General features: G+C 41.6%; 1 protein-coding gene across 2 annotated transcripts in view; it reads left to right on the forward strand.

The window, feature by feature from the left end:
• KIF5C (kinesin family member 5C) overlaps positions 1-21,729 on the forward strand; it is a 113,769-nt gene that overhangs the window by 82,252 nt on the left and 9,788 nt on the right. For both annotated transcript variants that reach the window (XM_065413242.1, XM_065413243.1), the window contains exons 13-20: positions 1,084-1,152; positions 9,003-9,209; positions 10,910-11,056; positions 13,207-13,395; positions 16,681-16,798; positions 18,235-18,311; positions 19,962-20,071; positions 21,092-21,193. In XM_065413242.1, the coding sequence (XP_065269314.1) occupies positions 1,084-1,152; positions 9,003-9,209; positions 10,910-11,056; positions 13,207-13,395; positions 16,681-16,798; positions 18,235-18,311; positions 19,962-20,071; positions 21,092-21,193 (1,019 nt within the window). The remainder of the gene's footprint in view (positions 1-1,083; positions 1,153-9,002; positions 9,210-10,909; positions 11,057-13,206; positions 13,396-16,680; positions 16,799-18,234; positions 18,312-19,961; positions 20,072-21,091; positions 21,194-21,729) is intronic.

The raw sequence follows: 21,729 nt of genomic DNA on the forward strand, positions 1-21,729 counted from the left end.
TCCATGCTTTTAGAGAATATATTCAGTGGAGTCAGACATTTCTGTTCTACTTCTGCATTCAACAACAATTTCTAACCCTGAGGATATTGTCTTAACTAAAAACCTGAAATGTCAATAGAATTGAACACCTGGAGTTGCAGTAGACACAAAGGTGGATAATGTTTCCTTCAAGGTCTTTGATAGGGAAGGAAAGATATAAATGTAACAAAGTGTACACATCCCGTGTTTTATGATGTATTTTTTTTAATGAAGTTCAGGGCTGGCCCTAGTTCTTGTTTAATAAACCTATTTCCTTTCAGAATAGAGCGGCAGACATTTTTATAAAATAATATCTATATTATCACAGCTAAATTAAACTTTTGAAAGTCAAACATGACAGTAAAACTGCTGACTGATCTTTCCCTATAAAAGCACCTCCATTTTAGGGGCACCATGACTGTCAAGATTTTGGAACTCTTTCAGTGTAAGCAGGGAGAGATGAGATATAAAAGCCCTCAACTGAAGTCTGCAATCTTAGCACTGAAGATCTTGTTGTGTTATACAATTACAAATTGACTGTTACTGGTTTGTTTGCTTGATGCAGTTACTGCCATTTCAGTGTCTTAGTCATGATCTGAGGCAAGCCTGCTTAGCTACATGCTATGATTTTTATTGAGACATCTAATCACTAATGACAGGTTTCAGAGTAGCAGCCGTGTTAGTCTGTATCCGCAAAAATAACAGGAGTACTTGTGGCACCTTAGAGACTAACAAATTTATTAGAGCATAAGCTTTCGTGGGCTACAACCCACTTCTTCGGATGCATATGCATATGCATCCGAAGAAGTGGGTTGTAGCCCACGAAAGCTTATGCTCTAATAAATTTGTTAGTCTCTAAGGTGCCACAAGTACTCCTGTTATTTTTGCTAATCACTAATGTATTTTTTTTAACCATGTAGCTGTTCTTTATAATTCTTTTTCTTTTGCCCATCCATATTTATACTCATTTCATTTCCATCTTGGGGCATTACTGTTGTCCAGGTCCTGCAAAAGAAAAGGGTTCAAATCCAAATTACAGAAATAAATCTTTTTATTAAATTGCAGGATGATGAAATCAACCAGCAGAGCCAGTTGGCTGAGAAACTAAAACAACAAATGTTGGATCAAGATGAGGTAAAAAAAAATATCCAAAGAACCTTTGTTACAAAAGTTTTGTTTCACAGAGAGCTTTTGTTTTTTAACATTACTGTATTAGCTATGCTGTTAGATGTCATAACTGGCTAAAAATCTGTTGGATAAGACAACGACAAGTCCCTATGGCACCTTGGAGACAAACAAATTTATTTGGGCATAAGCTTTCGTGGGCTAGAACCCACTTCATCAGTGGAAAATACAGGAGCAGGTATAAATACACGAAAAGATGCGAGATGCCTTACCAAGTGTGAGGTCAGTTGCCTTATGTGACAGATGGAAGGGTTTAAACTTTAAATTTGTTAGTCTGGTCACCTTGAGAATTTGAAGTCTAAATGAGCACACATTCAAGTACACCATATTGCTGGGCCATAATATAGAGCAGGGGTGGGCAAACTATGGCCTGGAGGCCGGATCCAGCCCGCGAGCCATTTTAAGCCGGCTTGCGAGCCACACCACGCAGCTCGGCCCCGCTCCGGTCGGGGCGCAAGGTCGGGGGCTGCACCACCGGCTCCTGGAAGCTGCGGCATGACCCTGCTCCGGCTCCTACATGCTCCAATGGCCCCTTCTGGCGCTCCAATGGGAGCTGCAGGGGCGGTGCCTGCAGATGGGGCAGCATGCAGAGCCGCCTGGCCGCGTCTCTGCTTAGGAGCCGGAGAAGGGACATGGCACTGCTTCCAGGAGCCACTTGAGGTAAGCGCCGGTCAGATCCTGCACCCCTGAGCCTCTCCCCACGCCCCAACCCCCTGCCCCAGCCCTGATTCCCCTCCCACCCTCTGAACCCCTCGGTCTCAGCCCAGGCCATCCTCCTACACTCCAAACTCCTCATCCCCAGCCCCACCCCAGAGCCCGCACCCCAACCCCAATTTTGTGAGCATTCATGGCCCACCATACAATTTCTGTTTCCCGACATGGCCCTCGGGCCAAAAAGTTTGCGCCCCTCTCCACTTCCCCCCTATATAGAGGATGGTAGCTCTGGGGTTTTGAAAGTAAGAAATGCTGGTAAAACATTTTTCAGTATGTTCGTCTTGTAAAATGCAAGCCAAGGTGGACGTTAGCCAATTACCTGATTTCCTTGGGAATGCTGACGCTTTAAAAATTATTACTACTGGTGAATTAGTAATGCCCAGGATTGGCCATTACTGATGGGTAGGCTGCATAGTTTAGTGGAGTGTATGTGGGAAATGGAACCAGTTTTTCTTGAGTTTTCATCCTGGCACTGCCACTGATGTGCTCTGAGGCCTTAAGTGAATCAGTTAATATCTCTTTATATCAGTGTCTGTGTCTGAAAAAGGAATGTGTGTGTGTTTTAATGAGGATGATCCTTACCTACCTCACAGAGATGGTAAGAGGATACAGTAGTAATTGTGTGAAGATGTAAAGTACTGTATAAATGCTAAATCACTATTACTGAGCTTCCAAAATGTAGTTGTGGTATTTTTCGGAAAATTTGGAGGAGGTGAAATGTTTCATAGCGAGTTAAATTCTCTATTTTTTGCTGTGCTTTCTTTTGCAGTTTGACCCACTTTTTAAAAATATTTTAAAGCTTTTCTTGGGTCAATTTCTGCTGTTAAAGCAGTGTAAATACAGAGTAACTCTGATACACCAGTGCAGCAAGTGAACTGAGATCAGTTAAACAGAGCAAAATTTGCCCCTTCACCCACCTCTTTTCTTTTTTGAGAGTTCTTCCTGCTTATTCCCCATATTTCTCACATCCGTATACAGACATCTAAGATACTGATTTGATTTCCCCTCTATGTTCTCTCTTTTCTCGCCCTTATTCCTCCTGTAATGGCACATGCTCCACCTAGGTTCTGACCCTTGTCCCGGATCTCCATGTTTTTGATTTACATGTGGGCTTTTGTCTCCTGCTCCCATCAAATCTAGTTTTAAAACCCTCCTCACTAGGTTAGCCATAGTAAAAAAGAAGAATTTTCAGAAACCTAGATGAACACAATATGTCTCACCAATCCATTAGAATTCTTTGAGGGGGTCAACAAACGTATGGACTAGGGTGATCCAGAGGATTTAGTGTACTTGGGCTTTCAGAAAGCCTTTGACAAGGTCCCTCACTAAAGGCTCTTAAGGAAAGTAGGCAGTCATAGGATAGGAGAGAAGGTCCTCTCGTGAATCAGTAACTGGTTAAAATATAGGAAACAAGGAGTAAGAATAAATGGTCCGTTTTCAGAAGTGAGAGAGGTCCCCGAAGGATCTGTACTGCGACCAGTGCTTTTCAACATATTACATAAGAAAATAAGAATGGCCATACTGGATCTGACCAATGGTCCATCTAGCCCAGTATCCTGTCTTCCCACAGTGGCCAAGGAGAGGTGCTTCAGAGGGAATGAACAGAACAGATAATCATAGAATCATAGAATATCAGGGTTGGAAGGGACCTCAGGAGGTCATCTAGTACAACCCCCTGCTCAAAGCAGGACCAATTCCCAACTAAATCATCCCAGCCAGGGCTTTGTCAAGCCTGACCTTAAAAACCTCTAAGGAAGGAGATTCCACCACCTCCCTAGGTAACCCATTCCAGTGCTTCACCACCCTCCTAGTGAAAAAGTTTTTCCTAATATCCAACCTAAACCTCCCCCACTGCAACTTGAGACCATTACTCCTTGTTCTGTCATCAGGTATCACTGAGAACAGTCTAGATCCATCCTCTTTGGAACCCCCTTTCAGGTATTTGAAAGCAGCTATCAAATCCCCCCTCATTCTTCTCTTCTGCAGACTAAACAATCCCAGTTCCCTCAGCCTCTCCTCATAAGTCATGTGCTCCAGCCCCCTAATCATTTTTGTTGCCCTCCGCTGGACTCTTTCCAATTTTTCCACAGATCAAATGATCTGGAAAAAGGGGTACATAGTGTGGTGGCAAAGCTTGCAGATGATAGAAAATTACTCAAAATAGTTAATCCCAAAGCTGCCTGTGAAGAATTACAAAGGGATCTCACAAAATTAGGTGACTGGGTAACAAAATGGCAGATGAAATTATGCACATTGGAAAACATAATCTCAACTACCACTCTCAAGGACGAGATCTTGGAGACATTGTAGAGCATTCTCTGAAAACATCTGCTCAATCTGTAGCGGCAGTCAGAAAAGCTAACCATGTTAGGAACCATTAGGAAACGGGTAGCTGATTAGCCAGAAAATATCATAATGCCTCTATGTGAAGCCATGGTAGGCTTGAATACTGCATGTGGTTCTGGTCATCCTATCTCAAAAATAATGTATTAGAATAGGAAAAGGTTCAGATAGGGGCAACAAAAATGATTAGGGGTATGGAACAGCATCCATACAAGGAGAAATTAGAAAGACTGGGACTGTTCAGCTTTGAACAGCTGTCAACCTGTGGAACTTGTTGCCAGGGGATGTTGTATGTTCAAAAAAGAATAAGATAAGTTTATGGAGGATAGCTCCATCAATGGCCATTAATCAGGATGGTCAGGGATGCAACCCCATACTCTGCCAGAAGCTGGGACTGGATAACAGGGAATGATCACTTGATAAATTGTCCTGTTCTGTTCATTCACTCTGAAGCATCTGGCACCGACTACTGTCAGAAGACAGGAAACTGGGATAGGTGGACCATTAGTCTGACCTGGTATGGCTATTCTTATGAGTGTCTTGATTAGTGTTGCATTTCACATATTGCCAGCAATAATACTTCAAATTACATTCTACAACTTGCTGATGTGTATTCTTAACTATATAGGGTTTTAAGCCATCTACTTCTGTTTCATAAAAGAATGTAGTCCTTTGTGGATCTAATGTCTGTAAGTCTAATTTAGTGTCCAAATCTCACTCATTTTCACTAGTTCCCCATTTGTATAGTTTCTGTACTCCTGGGTTCTGGCATCTTTTCTTACCTTTATTTCTTGGGCTATTTGTATCACTCTCCTTTTGGATGTTTGTTTACTTGGGAGTCTCCTGTATTCTAGCTCATCTCCTGCCTCCCTCTGGATCCTTATTTAATATTAGTTTGTTTTCAGTGACCTCTAATCCCTGCCATGGTGACCATTTTCTTTCTTTTTTGCATTCATTCCTGCTTCACCAACTTTATTATCAAAATCCCTGAGGCTAGTGTTGTACCACTGGCTTAGAAGCTTTACTGGCTCTTCCAGTGGGGATGGCAGTCTGTCACCTCTGGAGGCCAGTGCAATATTTTTGTTAGTTTGACTCTCTCTAAAGGAGGAAATTAAGGTTTTTTAGGCTTTGACTTCATGTCTGTAAACTTCATGAGCTTCTCACAGCTCTCATTGAAATGATCCACCTGCAGTCTACTACTGCTTGTGATTAGTGCATTGATATATGATGCAACGTGGCTGTTCTCCCTAATTAGCCAGAGCACTTATTTCTGGCTGATTAAACTAGTAGATTCAATGCTATTATAAACCATGTTACGGATAGGACACGTGCTGTTATAATACCCTTAGAATTCCTTTGCCATGGGTTAACTATTTCTTTCGCAGGTGAAAGTACATACACTTGAGCTACATACTGCTATATGGTATTCTCAGATGAAGTTCTGAATCTTCGCAGGAAGGCCGTGCCTAAACTTTACTAGAACATGAGGGGTAGAACTCCATGTACTAAATTAAGCTTAATTGCTAGATAAATTGTTCTGGTCTGCTTTCTTTCTAGGTATGTGTTCATAAATTGACCTTTCACAGTGTTCCAACCATCCTAAGATTTCAGTCACTCTTCCTTTGGATGGATGGCCAATAACTTGTTCACTCCTATATATTTTGATTCTTTCTCTTTGGCCTCTGTAGTAAATACGCTGCTTCTAATAGCCCCCACAGTGAAGCTTACATCTCAAAGTTGTGAAACATGGGGAATAGAACTCCAGAAACACAGATCTGTATCCCTTAAGGTAGAGAACTCCTCCTTGCACCTATCTGTCAGTATTAAGGCTTATCTCTTCTTTGTGAACCAGTCGGTAGAGAATGAGATAACTAAGCTCCTGAAGTCTTGATTTCCCCCCCTTCCCCTGCAATCAAGTAAAGGGTAGTGTTGCCACTTACACATTAGGTAGTATATTGCACCAATGGATTTTTGGTATTGTGAAACCACAGTGGTAAGCACATCAAAATATCTTTAAATAAATTGTAAGGAGTAGTCCATGTCAGTTTAGCAGAGAAATACTTTTAAGGTGTTTGGTTATTATTGTTTAAATCATCTCCTATCCCTAGGTCCTGATAAATTAACTAACACTTCACTTTGAGGATACAGTATTACCAGCTGGGTGCATTTCCCTAATGGTGAATCATCTCTTCCACACTTTTGGAGCAGGGGCATGTGTCCTGAAACTAACCTGCTTACTTCCTATTTTCCAGCTTTCCTCTTAGACATCTCTAGATGCTGAATATATTGAAAGAGAAGGTGAAGAGATACTATCTCAGTTCTGGTTTTGTATCTAGAGCTGAACTTCCTCAAGGCTTGGGGGTGAAGAGGTAGTGGACAGTGGTAGTTCAGGCTGATGATAACCACATACTTACCTAACTTTTTATCACTCCTATGAAGTGTGGCAGTAGAAAGAAGAGCCTACCACATCATCTTTCAGAGCTCCACTTTTTTTCTTAATTGTTTTAACCGTCCACTCCCATGGCATGTTCATTATCCTTCTGGCTAAACCGGACAGGATTTAATTCTTCAGCCCCCACCAGGACTACTAATTTGGCACTAAGGGCTGTGAGTAGCCTAGGAGAACGCCATCTACAGCACTTCAAGCTCCAGTCAACCCATAAAGTGAGACCCTTAAAAACAAAAGCATCTCCTGAATAAATATCCAGGATGTTGCCATTAGGATGACCCCAATCAATAACCCCTTCTTTTAATTGATGGATTAAATTTGTAGTCTTTATTTGGTGCTGCTTTTTGCCTTATTTTATTTTTTTAAACAATGATTTTTCAACTTGTGACTTTCCAAAAGTGTATTATTAGCAATAAATATTGTGAGATACTTTTCAGTTTTCTCTTTTATTTTGACACTGTTCTCTTATAGGTAACTTTACTTGAGAGGTTTTCCAGTTCAGTGTGCAATCTGAATTTTGAAGAATTTTCCATGGTTTAATTTTTTGTATTAAGATGGAATAGGATATGAGAGTAGAATATGAAATTGACCTCTGCACAATCTTCGCCATCCTATAAACTTACCTACGTCCCTTCTTATTTGAGAATGAAATGGATTAGATGGGTATACCAGGAAGGTTAGAGACAGCCATCAGTCTGTGCTAAACCTGTGTTCTTTTTATTAATCAACGGTTTGCGCATAAAAATGCTTATTTTAAGTTGATCTCTGCAAATAGGAGTAATTTTTTTAAAAGAAGTCTGTCTATAGTTTCTTTTAACTCAAGTTAAAATGATTATCACAGTTTTTCCTGTTAAAATACTCAGTTATTAATGGTTCCCAATCCTGCTGGATAGGCAAAACAAGTGGGGTTCCGCAGGGGTCTGTTTTGGGACCGGCTCTGTTCAATATCTTCATTAACGACTTAGATATTGGCATAGAAAGTACGCTTATTAAGTTTGCAGATGATACCAAACTGGGAGGGATTGCAACTGCTTTGGAGGACAGGGTCATCATTCAAAATGATCTGGACAAATTGGAGAAATGGTCTGAGGTAAACAGGATGAAGTTTAACAAAGACAAATGCAAAGTGCTCCACTTAGGAAGGAAAAATCAGTTTCACACATACAGAATGGGAAGAGACTGTCTAGGAAGGAGTACGGCAGAAAGGGATCTAGGGGTTATAGTGGACCACAAGCTAAATATGAGTCAACAGTGTGATGCTGTTGCAAAAAAAGCAAACCTGATTCTGGGATGTATTAACAGGTGTGTTGTGAGCAAGACACGAGAAGTCATTCTTCCGCTCTACTCTGCGCTGGTTAGGCCTCAACTGGAGTATTGTGTCCAGTTCTGGGCACCGCATTTCAAGAAAGATGTGGAGAAATTGGAGAGGGTCCAGAGAAGAGCAACAAGAATGATTAAAGGTCTTGAGAACATGACCTATGAAGGAAGGCTGAAAGAATTGGGTTTGCTTAGCTTGGAAAAGAGAAGACTGAGAGGGGACATGTTAGCAGTTTTCAGGTATCTAAAAGGGTGTCATAAGGAGGAGGGAGAAAACTTGTTCACCTTAGTCTCTAAGGATAGAACAAGAAGCAATGGGCTTAAACTGCAGCAAGGGAGGTCTAGGTTGGACATTAGGAAAAAGTTCCTAACTGTCAGGGTGGTTAAACACTGGAATAAATTGCCTAGGGAGGTTGTGGAATCTCCATCTCTGGAGATATTTAAGAGTAGGTTAGATAAATGTCTATCAGGGATGGTCTAGACAGTATTTGGTCCTGCCATGAAGGCAGGGGACTGGACTCGATGACCTCTCGAGGTCCCTTCCAGTCCTAGAATCTATGAATCTATAACAAAATGACACGAGACACCCCAAGCTACTTTAGACAGCTTATTATGTGGTTCACTTCAAAGTTGTGACACTTTGGCTTGAAGTCTTTTTCATTTTGGTTCTTAGCTTGGACAGCATTGAATTCAGAGTAGAAAAAGCATCTGAAGCTATGAAATTGCTCAAAATAAGTTTTTGTTTCTGTCTGAATCTTGTGGCATAATAGGATTTGATTAAGCTTTCTTTTCCATGAGGTCCAGAGGTTTTTTGCTTAGTTTCTTCAAAGATATATTTGCACATTACACCTGCTGCTTATATTGTTTCTGGTAGAGTGGCAAGGTCTCTTGTCTCCTGTAGTCAATGTTGTAAATCTTTTGAGCTAGTTCTTGGGGGAACAGCGACCTACTTGTGATCTCTGCCATCTATTTCCAGCTTTTGGCTTCCACTAGAAGAGATTATGAGAAGATCCAAGAGGAACTGACTCGTCTTCAGATTGAAAATGAGGCTGCAAAAGATGAGGTGAAAGAGGTTCTTCAGGCCCTGGAGGAATTAGCTGTCAATTATGACCAGAAATCGCAAGAAGTGGAGGACAAGACCCGAGCCAATGAACAGCTGGCTGATGAACTGTCACAGAAAACAGTAGGAACATTGCTGGTTATTCCTTTATCTGATGTCTGTTTTTTACATGCAGTTTATTATTGTCAAAAAAACTGATTTTTAGGGAGATACCCACTAGTCTGTACCAATTTATAAATCTTTTCTTAATATTCTAGTCAAGTGTATTACTAGCTTTTGTTGCTAAAAACTGAAGTAGAGAAGCCATTAAAAGGCCAACATTTGCCAAGAGTTACCTCTTGTATCGCCCATCTTGAAGAATAAAATTGTGGTAGACTCTGATACTACTGTGTGGTAATTGTTGGCAGATACTTGCATACCACACTCAAAATATAATGGTAATTTGTAGGAGCAAAGCACAATAGTAATGTTCTTTCTAATGACTAGACTTTCTTCTCAGCAGCTGTTAGCTTTATCGTCTCTTTGTTCTTCCAATATTCTGGTATGTAGATCTACTTTGTCACTACAGTGTCTCAGCCTCACTCGCTAAGGGTACATCTAAGCTTCAGGCTGGCAGTGTAAATTCCAGCTCAAGGAGACATACCCACACTAGCTCTGATTGAGGTACCTGCACTCTAACAATATAGTCAGTGTTGGGAGTGGTGGGACGGGCTAGCTGCCCAAGTACAATCCTATCCAAGATGCTAGGCATGTACTCAGGGCAGCTAACCCCTCCTACCACTCATGTTGCTACAGCTACACTCTATTTTTAGGGCTCTAGCTTGATTGGAGCTAGCATGGGTATGTTGCTTCAAGCTGAAATTTATCCAGTTAGTAGTGTAAGTCTACATTAAAACTGCCAGGTTGGTGAAAATCTCCCTCCTTCACCCCTCTCCCTTCAAGGATGTTGGAATAATCTGCATCTTGACAAGCCCCACCAGAATGTAACAACTGTTTCTTTTCCCTGACTTCTCTGGCTGCAGTAGAGAAAACTTAGCATTGGGGATAAAGTAAGAGTGCAAATATTTACAAGAACATTTTGTATTCACTCACTTCTTATTCTCTTCTCCTATGACACACACCTTAGCTTCTTGGATGTGATCAAACTACATCACCTACTATATCCTAGTCTACAAGAGTTTCAAATCTAGATTTGGTTTAAATACCCAAAGGGTTAGGCAGGATAGACTCTGGAGCATGTGTGATTCATGCCTATTTGGGTCATTGTCAGGTTCTGATTTCCATTATTTTGTAACTGATACCAACAATATTGATTTCATGTTGGTAATGTTTTTAACATTATATTAGCAATTTTCATTTTACTGTGCTATTTGCTAAAAGGCATACTGGCTGTCTGCTGAGGACACTGGTGATAAGGACAGGCAGTTAGATAGAAGGCATTACTGTACAAACACTAGAAAGATGCAGATGTTGGTGTGTTTAATATGTAACTTGGATGTCAGACTCTAAGTGAATTCTGCAAAAGGATGAATAAAATAAATAATCCTGTAGCCTGAAAGCCATAATTGAACAGCCTGTACCCATGGAATGGCACTGAAACAAGGGAAAATGAAATGTGGGGTCACAATTATACCTCTATCAAAGGGGAGACATAAAAACAACCATATAAAGACAATCTTTTAAATGTAGAAATAGGAAAACTGACCTATGTGGGTTTGTTCTGTTCAGAGTATGAACTGTCAGTTTTCTGAACTATAGTTGCTGTTCTATATAAAGGGAATCATTGGACAGGTTTGTAATCTCATCTCTTAAATCTTTTCCAGACGGCTTTGACTGCCACCCAACGAGAACTGGGTCAGTTGCAGGAACTCAGTAATCATCAGAAAAAGAGAGCTACAGAGATCTTGAACTTACTGCTTAAAGATCTGGGAGAGATTGGAGGAATCATTGGTACCAATGATGTTAAAACGGTAAACCAGATCTTATATTGCTTTTTTCAAAAGACTATAAAGATGTAGTTCTGAGGATGGGTGGTATGGGTATTTACAGCCCCAACCTTTCACCTCTGTAGTCTGATATTTAAATCCTCCTTGGATCACAAATTAAAATAATTTGTTTTGGTCTTGGTGGATGTTTTTCTAGGTCATAAAACCACCATGCAGCTTACGCAATCTATTGTGATAGGCGCTCTCTGTTCTTGAGAAGTCAAGGATTTGTATTAGCACCCGTTCAGCAGATCAGGACAGAGTCATGTCAGGAGAAATGTTTGTGGCTTATCATTTAAACACTGGCTGAATTTAGAAATTTCACAAATTTTCAGGGAAATCAAAGTATTGGTGACAAACTCAAGTCTGTCAATTTCCAGCATTGGTGAATTTTTCTGATTACCCCATAAATGTCAGCATTGCTGTAGCATACGCCTGACTATAGCCAATGTAGGAGAGGAAACTTATTGATGGTTTCTTCTTCTGTGGAATAACAAAGTGGAAAATAAATGAATGCTATTGACAAAGTAGAACCCTGGGAGTGGAAATGTTTCTGGAGATACCTGAAATCTTGCTCCACTCAGTGCTTTGAAATTTGCATGCTGACTGGCTCCTCTGAATACAGACAGCTGGCCAAGTTCTTCAAGGTTTTCACTTCTCCCACTGTAGATAAAGGAAATTTCAACAATTGGAAATGGTATTTCAATGGCCATTGGCTAAAACTGTGCATCAAGTAACTGAACAAACTATTCACTGTAGGTGATATACAAATTCTCTTTACACTGTTGACCATGTCACTTTTTTCTTTTGAAACTAAATGTTATGTCTATTTGCTAGACCATTCCGGCAAGTTTGCATGAGACAAATCTATTTCCAAGTAGTATTTCATGTTGTCTTTTTAGTGTACTAACTTTCTCCTTTTTGCTTCACTTGGAATATTGGAGCTGGCATCTTACTTTTTAAACTCTTTCCCCATACTTCAAGGATAAAAAACAAGTATGTGTTGCTGGATACCCTGTCCATGATATACCCCTTGGACCTGATCCTGAGAGTTGTTGTGCACCTGCCTCTCTCTCACTGAAGTCAATGGGATTTGCAAGTGCTCAATTCCTCTCTGATTACAAAGGACATGATCTTTGTCTGTCTGGCAATGTGTTTCTTATGACACGTCCTGCATCATTATTTCCCGGAGTATGAACTGTTCATTTAAGAGTTGCTAGAAGGCATGTTTGGGTAGGGGAGGGAAAGGAAATCCATGCTTGCTGAGGAATTCCTTGCTCAATGAACTGAGAGAAAATTGGGCTCCTGGAATTCTGCTGTTATCATTGGATTCCACAGGTTCTGAATGTTCCTTAGTTTATTAATTTATATTAAAGTATTTGATAATTCTGGAAATCTAGCTGTTGCAATCTCAAAATAAGCAAAATAAACTGTCATGCCATTTCAGTTTTTGGCTGATACGAATAGCCAGTAAATCTAGGGTTGATATAAGATTACAGGGAGCTCTGTCCAAATTAATGTGATCTGATCTGGAAGTTCTTTTTAACCATTTTTTTCCTAGTAGTACAAGAGTGAATCTTGCATAAGATGTTACAGCAACCCCTGGTGGTCATGTAATTGTATATGAAATTATATTAAAGGGTACAGTACTTGAAAATAGATGTTTACCATTTAGTGGAGGCTTTGTACTAATTAAGAAGCCAGTTTTCAGTGTAAACAAGTAACAATGGAAGGTGCTTTATAATGTCATTTTAAAAAGGGAGGTTCCTGGCCTCTCCAGCAGCATCGGAAAGCTCTTCTGCAATGTGTCACTGCAATTAGGGCAAGTGTTCTAAATTATTCCCACTTTTAATGTTGAGTCATTGGATCAGTGGTTATAACCTGAGCAGGAAGATTTAACTTTTGGCCTTTGTCTGACTTTTATCCATGAAGTTTCGGAGAGGTTGAGTGATATGACATCTTGGAATGTAAATGGGGAAAAAATCCAAGCTGGTGTACCCAGGACTTGTGAGTTGTGCTGTGTATTACTGAGATCTCCTAGCTCTAGACAACTGGTTCACTAGTAGAAAGTTTTCTGCATTGGCTATTTTCTTTTATAAGCCTGCATTAAGCAATGCAACTCTTTGTGTGTTTAGTTAGCAGATGTGAACGGGGTAATCGAGGAAGAGTTCACCATGGCACGGCTGTATATCAGTAAGATGAAGTCTGAGGTGAAATCTCTGGTGAACCGCAGCAAGCAGCTGGAGAGTGCCCAGATAGACTCCAACAGGAAGATGAATGCCAGTGAGAGGGAACTTGCAGCCTGCCAGCTCCTCATCTCACAAGTATGCCTCTTTCCTCCTCCTCCTCTCTTTGGCAGAAGTCTCACTGATTTACCCTCTTCTTCCTTGAAATGTCCTGCCTCCACCCCCAACCTTCTTAAACATGCTACTTCTCAATGATGAGATCATGCCTGCTTGGCTGTAGATTTCTATCTCCCTCATACTGTAAAGTACAGCTTATCCACACATGCTGAAGAAACAACTTTTTATTTCTGCAACTCTATACCTTTAACACTCTGCCTTTAACTTAAAAAATGACATGCAAATGAAATTAACAAAATTAATATCCAGTTCATTTGTAAAACATGCTGGGAGAGGCATTCATCCCATTAGCAAATATACAGTATAGTACAGGGGTCGGCAAACTACGGCACGCGTGCCAAACACGGCATGCGAGCCAATTCTGAGTGGCACGCAGCTCCCTTCCGCGGTCCCAGCCCCACGCAGCCCCCCCGCCCACCGCTCTCCCCTGCGGGGGCAGGAGGCAGAAGCTTGGTTCTGCGGCAGCCAAGCTTCCCCCCTCCCCCACTTCTTCCCCCAGCGTGGTGCTTTCCAGCCCCTCCTCCTCTCCTTCCCTGGCCAATCAGCTGATGGCCCTAGCGAGGGGGAGGGGGAAGAGCGGCAGCATGCTCCCTGCTCCGTAGAGGACGCAGAGAGAAGTAGGGACGGAGCCTGGGGGAAGGGGGTGGAACAGGGCATATCCCTTCCAGCCCCCTGCCCTGAGCCGCTCAGGGAGCACCCCCATGAGCCGAGCACCCCAGCCTTTTGCTCTGCACCCCCCCCACCCCAACACACACCCATCCCTCTGCCCTGACCCCCCCCCACCCCAACACAAACCCATCCCTCTGCCCTGCACCCCCACAGCCCCATTCCTCTGCCCTGAACCCCCCCACCCCAACACACACACAGCCTTCTGCCCTGAACCCCCCACACCCCAACACACACACAGCCTTCTGCCCTGCACCCCCCACATCCCCTAGCCCTCTGCCCTGAACCCCCCACACCCCAACACACACACAGCCTTCTGCCCTGCACCCCCCACAGCCCCTAGCCCTCTGCCCTGATCTCTGAACCCCTGCCACACACACACACACACCAGCCTTCTGCCCTGAACCCCCTCCCCCAGCCCTCTGCCCTGACCCCTGAAACCCCCACCCCCCCCCAGGTCTGGGTCCCGGCCGCAGGCCCTGGTCAGCCCTCTGCCGGCCTAGGTGAACAGAACCCCAGGCTGGCAGCAAGCTGAGCAGGCTGGTGGCATAAGATCAGCATTTTAATTTAATTTTAAGTGACGCTTCTTAAACATTTTGAAAACCTTGTTTACTTTACATACAATAGTTTAGTTATATAATATAGACTTATAAAAAGAGACCTTCTAAAAACGTTAAAATGTATTACCGGCACACGAAATCTTAAATTAGAGTGAATAAATGAAGACTCGGCACACCACTTCTGAAAGGTTGCCGACCCCTGGTATAGTATATGAAATGATACTGTTAACACTATGGAGACTGGTGCCATATAATTCTGAGCAGCAGGGTTTCCTGGTGACTGTTGTGTGACCAGAAAAAGAGCTTGGAGGATGCCCCTCTGGGTCAGACTTTTTGTGATCCTAAAGGGGAAAAAGGAAAGGAAATGTGCTGAATGCCAGCTACTGCCAATATGTTGGGGTTTTGTTGATTCCACATGGTCATCTCCATGTTCCCTGATTGTGGGGAGGAATTGTGAGTCCACCACATGTAATTTGCTGGCACTTAGTCTGAAAAAACTGGAGTTTATCATTAAAATGTAAGTAGGGACAGACCCAGTTTTGCAGTTGCTGTGGCTCTCCAATCCATTGAACTTGCTGTAGATCTTGATAAGGAAAGGCAGAAGTTGTAGCATGCTTCTAAATGTTCCAGAAAGACACTAGACCAGTTTGTGGCTGGATAGATCATTTGTTCAGAAATGTGAAATGAACCATGCATGTGAATGATCTTATCCCAGGGCTTTTTTTTAATCAATAAAATTGTATACTGGAGTCTGGTAATACTTAACAGTTACATAGCACTTTTCATGTTCAAAGCACTTAACAAATGTTACCTAATTATTTCCCCTCCACACCCCTGTAAAGATAGAGAATCTGAGGCAAAAAGGTTAAGTGACTTGCTAGAGGCCATTGAATGAGGCGGGATCAGAAGTGGGAGTGGAACTCACTACTGTGCTGAGACTGATGGTCTACACCTCTCTTCTGGCATTTGAATGCTTTTAGTGCTGTGTGGAAACCAACCAGATTAATTCTTTCAAGCATGAGAACTTTTTTTCTTGTCATTCTGGGAGCCCTGTGAATAAGACCATGATGAGGTTCCCTCTGTATTTAAGCCTAGAAGGAAACTTAGTAACAGTTAACAGAGGTTTGAACTGTTTAATTGAGCCCTTAAAATTGAGTATCTCTGCCATGTGCTGCTCTAATTCCACACTTTGGGGAATGAGCATTCCAAACGTTTCTTGTCAAATTTAGTAATCTAGCAGACTGTCATCATGATAGATGTGGCATTTGACATGTACTTTTCATTGAGAACTCAGTCCTGAGAGGTACTGAACTCTTTCAACTCCCATTAAGGTTAGGAGGTACTCGGCACCTTTCAAGCTTTTGCCCTTAATGCGGAAATATAATGTGAACTCAAAAATCTAGACCTCTTCTCCATGCTGAGGCAGGTCTTCTTAAAATGAAATGATCTCATCAGTAGAACTGTAATAGCTCCCACACAGGCCCCTCTTAACTCAGAAATTAGGAATAGAATTTGTTTCAAAATAAAATATATTTTGTTCTTTTTACCTTTGAAATGTGTCAGCTGCTATTTTTATTAATTAAAGTGACCTTTCTTGTTTAAAGACGTGCTAACAAAAAATAGGAGCAAATGATCAGTGTTGCTATTCACCAACACATCTGGCTTCCTAGTAGTACAGCTTGAGATGCGCAGGAAGCTACTCAATTATGTATTCCATCCTAATGTTAAATGAATTTGACTTTAAAATATTGCTGCTGGTTGATAACAAGCTGGTCCTGCATTCCATATGGTATTGTGGAAATACTTGTCATGCTTCATAGTGTTAACCACAGGCCACAAAGAGTTAAGATTGTGTTGGTGTTACATCCATCGTAGATCTTGTACAGCACGTCCACCTAGTAGGTAGCTCTGGATGCAGAGAGCTTTCACACGTCCCTAATCTTTATAGGAAGAGAGCACCTGAATTTCTAAATTACAAGCTTTACCATTTATATCTGCTTATTGTTCACTTTTTTTAAAGCATGAAGCAAAGATTAAGTCCCTTACAGACTACATGCAAAATATGGAACAGAAGAGAAGGCACCTAGAAGAGTCACAAGACTCGCTTAATGAAGAGCTGGCCAAGTTACGTGCTCAAGGTACTGTACTTAAAACAGGGTAATTAATTGTGGGGGGCCCTCTAGTCCTAGACTTTTTACCTCTACAGTCTAGAAAATTGAGTTCTATCCAACTGGCACATTGACAACTCTTCTGGGGATCTTGTATTTTGTTGTGGCTTTCCTTGCAAATAATGGTTGCCCCTGCCGACCTGCTATTCATTCCTCCCATTACTAGAAGGATGACACGGCTGAGCCAGATTGGATAGTCAGGATTTTAATTCACTTGCCTAATCCTAGGCATTGCTCAGGGTCTCTTTGAAGCAAAAGCAAACTCTGAAGAGGATGCATGGATGTAGCTAATGGGAAACCTGAATGTGCAAACTTGACAACAAATGATTTCCCCCATCCTCTTAATAAATTGTCCTGCATGCTTAGTATTCAGTCATAGAACAGTACAACTGAGTCAATATCACACAGTTCAGTGACTTGCAGTACACACTGTGCTTGTTATGAAACTCAAAGTTAAGCCACAGCAGCCTAGTTCATGCAGTTGAAGGAGCATCAGGCCCTCCTGGTATTGTAATATTCTTCGAGTCCAGTCCAACTGGAATAATCCCCCTAGTTGCTGACCCATACAAGCCCTGTGGGTTGCCTGCTCTACAACTGGGGAGACTGCGCCCTGTTTGATCCTGGGTGAAATGCTCCTTTCGTAGCTGCTACGTTACATCCTGCAAATACATGGGCTTCGTTTTATGGATTGCAAATTAGGTTTTTGTGACAACATATCAAAATTTATTGAAAGAGCAATTCTCTCTAGTGTTCTTAAGCCTCTGTAGCACACACTGCCACCGTGGGTCCTGATTTCCACCATACACCTGCCAACCCAGAACATCACCCCATATTCCTTGTTCGGGGTCCCTTCGGACTCCAGGAGCAGCAGGCTGTGTCAGAGAATTCATTATTTAACGTTCTGGCAAGTTGTGTTTTGGCTCCACCTTCAGGCTTCCCCATCTATTCCTAGGGGTAGGTGTGGCATCAGATGCTTTGGATCCTCTGAAAAGGTAGAAGAAAAGGATGGAAGACACCAAGGCCTAAGGACAGTGGGAAGGGTCACAAGTAGACATGAGGATGCTGGGAATGGGGAGGAGTTGTAGGCATATGGGGGGTATGACCTGGTGATAAGTGGAGAAGGTGATGGATGGGTTATCCACATGTCACTTCAGATAGAGCCCTGCATAGCCATATGTGAGTCTTTCAACAAATGACTGTTAGTGTGCCCATTTATTTTGTTACCATTAAAAATGTATCGGAGAGGGTAATGTGATATTCTTGAATTGAGAGCTGAAGTTCTCTGTCTGCTTCTGGAAAGAAAAAGCTGTTGTAGTGATTTTTTTTTTTGTAATGGTTTCAGATTCAGTGTGTCGAGTAAGTCTCTGGTTAATTCTTAACTTTTTTTTTTTTTAAACTCTTAACAGAAAAAATGCATGAAGTCAGCTTCCAGGATAAAGAGAAGGAGCATCTGACCCTGCTTCAGGATGCAGAGGAAATGAAGGTAGCATTGCAGGCCACAATTATAGATTTTCCTCACCAAGAACACTTGTCAAACTGACAGTTAGGTCTAAATTCTGCTTTCGGATGCACATGTGCTGCCCAATAATTTTTAATAAACTTTTATAATCTATCAGAGCCATAAACTTCCATTGGGAAACCTACATGCCACGTAGGAGTGACTTTCCTGATTTGAAAGGGAAGAGCTTGATAATGTTGATAAAGTAAATTTGTGGGGGGAAAAGGTACATTGTAGCCAAAATATGGTTGGATGGTTTGGAAGTTGAGCTAACTTCAAAAGGTGAAAAGATTCAGTTGAAAGATTTGTACAAATTTAATCAAAAAGGTTTTAGTAAATCCACTTCTTCATTTGAACCCAGGAGAGAAATTCAGTGCCTAATATAGTACACCTCTACCCCGATATAACGCGACCCGATATAACACGAATTCGGATATAACAAGGTAAAGCTGCGCTCCGGAGGAGCGGGGCTGCGCACTCCAGTGGATCAAAGCAAGTTCGATATAACACGGTTTCACCTATAACGCGGTAAGGTTTTTTGGCTCCCGAGGACAGCATTATATCGAGGTAGAGGTGTACTCTTAATTGGAAATGGTTTCCTTACCTACACACACAAAAATGAGCCTGATTCATTCAGCCTGCATTACTTCAGTCTTATACCAGTAGAAATCTATTGAAGTAAATTAGTTAAGTGGTGAATCAGGCCTTATGGATCAATGTGATTTTTATACTGGAATTTAATAAGGAAAGGCCAGATCATATTTAAACAATTGCCCAATCATCTGGAAAGAACCTCCTCCTAAATATGACCTAATGAATTATAAAGCCCAAACACATTTTCTGATATTTATCCTTCCTGTTTGCAAGTAGAATGCAAGGAGGAAATATTAAGCAATAATGTAGAGAACTGGTATGTTTTTTTAATGAGGATTACAGTTTGTGTGAAGCGGGGGGGAAATCCTGTGTTTAACAGGGATAGTAACTGAACTTCAAAAATTTGACCTCGGATTCAAAAACCTAAATTAATGATTAAATAGCCATGCAGAATTATTCCATGTCTGGTGTGAGGGGAAAATGTCCTATGTAACATCAAGCCAAAAAGAGAGAGAATAAAAATATAGCTTTCCCAAGTACTTGAAATATCTCTAGCTCTAGGAGTTCGGCAGTAGTGTCATGGGTAAGCTGCTCTCCCCCCCCCCCCCCCCGCCCCGGCCCCACTACCGCCCTTTAGGTGTTCTTCATCTGCACAACTAAAGCAGTAAAAAATTTTTTTCCTGGTAAACAGATGGGTACAATGGTATAGAAGGTGGCAGGAACAGCTGTAATTCTTGGGGTATGCTTAGTAACACACACCTGCCATCTTCCTGTACATGTTCTTTGCAAAGCCACAAAAATAGAAATCGGGGCTTCCCCACATAAGACAGATGCATAGTCATGAATCTAGCACTTGGTGCAATAGATGGTACCGCGCTGTCTATATAAATCAGTATATTGAGTAAAGTTCTGATGTGATTTAGTTTTTAAATCTAAAACTATAGGTTTGACTTAGCTCGTATGTACAGAAAAGAGAGGATTAGGCATTAGCAAAAGCAGATAAACTATTGAAATACACCATTTCTGTTTTTCAAACTGCAGAAAGCGCTGGAGCAGCAGATGGAGAGTCACAGGGAAGCCCACCAGAAACAGCTGTCCAGGCTACGAGATGAGATTGAAGAGAAGCAGAAAATCATTGATGAAATCAGAGAGTATGCTTGCTCATTGTTTCCCTGTCATTTAGCTCTTTTCTATACTGTTCTAATGACATTGTAAGATTGTTCTTCCATCCATACCTATGTATCTCAGAGTTCTACTAGCACTAGCTGGCCTTAGAAACCAGCATGTACAGGTACCCTGTATAACTATTCTGTACTGATTTGAAGATAAAGGGACAGAAAAGTATAGAATATTATGGATTAAACTGTCCTTTTCCTTGCTGTGTATCTCTTCCTCCCCTCCACAATTCTTTTTATTGAAGTAAAGACACAATAATGTTATGCCTAAAGGCTTATAGATAATAGAAATAGTAGATGAGAACAAATTGGAAAAATAAAGACTCTGAACACCTGTCATGGTGACTGGTCCTGCCACAGCCTTTCTGGTTCTTCAAACAACTACTAGCCAGTAAACTCCAGCTGCTTCCTGTTACAGCACTATGGGTGTTTTTTCTTGGCATCACCAGTTTCAGTATATATCGGTTAATGAAGTACCCCGAAAACATACTGAAGCCAAGTCTGTACTTCTAGTGCATGATTCTGCACTGGAATTCTTTCTCAATAGAATTATGATGTAAAGTACAATGTGGGGCACTGTGCTCCTTACTGCTATACCCTTGGTTCTGTAAACAGTTAATTAAATCTGTCTCATCCCAATGTAATGCTCATTTTCCACTGCATTTATAAAAGGGATAAGGCATGATAACAGAAAAATGAGAAATGTGAAAACAGAATAGTTTTGGAAGTACAGGTTGTGCCCTTGAGGTATAAAAAGGGTATGTGGGGGGAGGGGACAAGAGCTGTTTGTATGTTTTGTTTCCCCAAAATATTTAAATGAAGGCTATTATTCCAGTTAATGATCCTTCATGGATAGTATAAATACCAAAATCTCTCAGTGGAACTGCAGGTTCATTCTCTGTGAGTAACTCTGTTCTGAATGTGAAGGTTTCTCGAAGTGTTTTACCTACAATGGTCTGTATCAAGCTGGCTAGGTTTTTCCCCTTCTCATTTCAGTATGAACCAGAAGCTGCAACTGGAACAAGAGAAATTGAGCTCTGATTATGATAAATTGAAAATAGAGGATCAGGAAAGAGAAATGAAACTGGAAAAGCTCATGTAAGTTTGCAGTCTCCTTCTCTGATCTCTTTAAGCTTTGTTTCTTGTATATTGTCATACTTCCGGGCTAGCTGCACCTCTGATCCCTTTCTGATCTCTTTGAGTGCACCTGCTCAGGTGATAGGCCTTATCTGTCTTGGGGTGAAATCACACAATTCTTCCATTCTGAGATTGTTACCCTTTGTATACCAGCCACTTAGAGGGGAAGGATGGTATAGTGGTTAGGACACCGGCCTAGGACTTGGGGGGGGGCATGAGTTCAGTTCCCTGTTCTGCCAACAGACTTCTTGTGTGACCTTGGACAAGTCACTTTGCCTGTGTTGCCTCATTTGCCCATCTGTAAAATGTGGATAATAGCACTTGCCTACTTCCCAGGGGTGTTGTGAGGATAAATACACTAAAGACTGAGGTGCTTGGATATTATGGGAATGGAGAAGGCCATATAGGTACCTCAGAAGATGGAATATTACTCAGCAGATCCAGTTGGGTTTCAGGCACCTGTTTCCTTCTTACAGGGACAAGTGACATAGTGACCA

This window comes from Emys orbicularis, chromosome 11 (genome assembly GCF_028017835.1).
Source record: "Emys orbicularis isolate rEmyOrb1 chromosome 11, rEmyOrb1.hap1, whole genome shotgun sequence".
Lineage (NCBI taxonomy): Eukaryota > Metazoa > Chordata > Testudines > Emydidae > Emys > Emys orbicularis.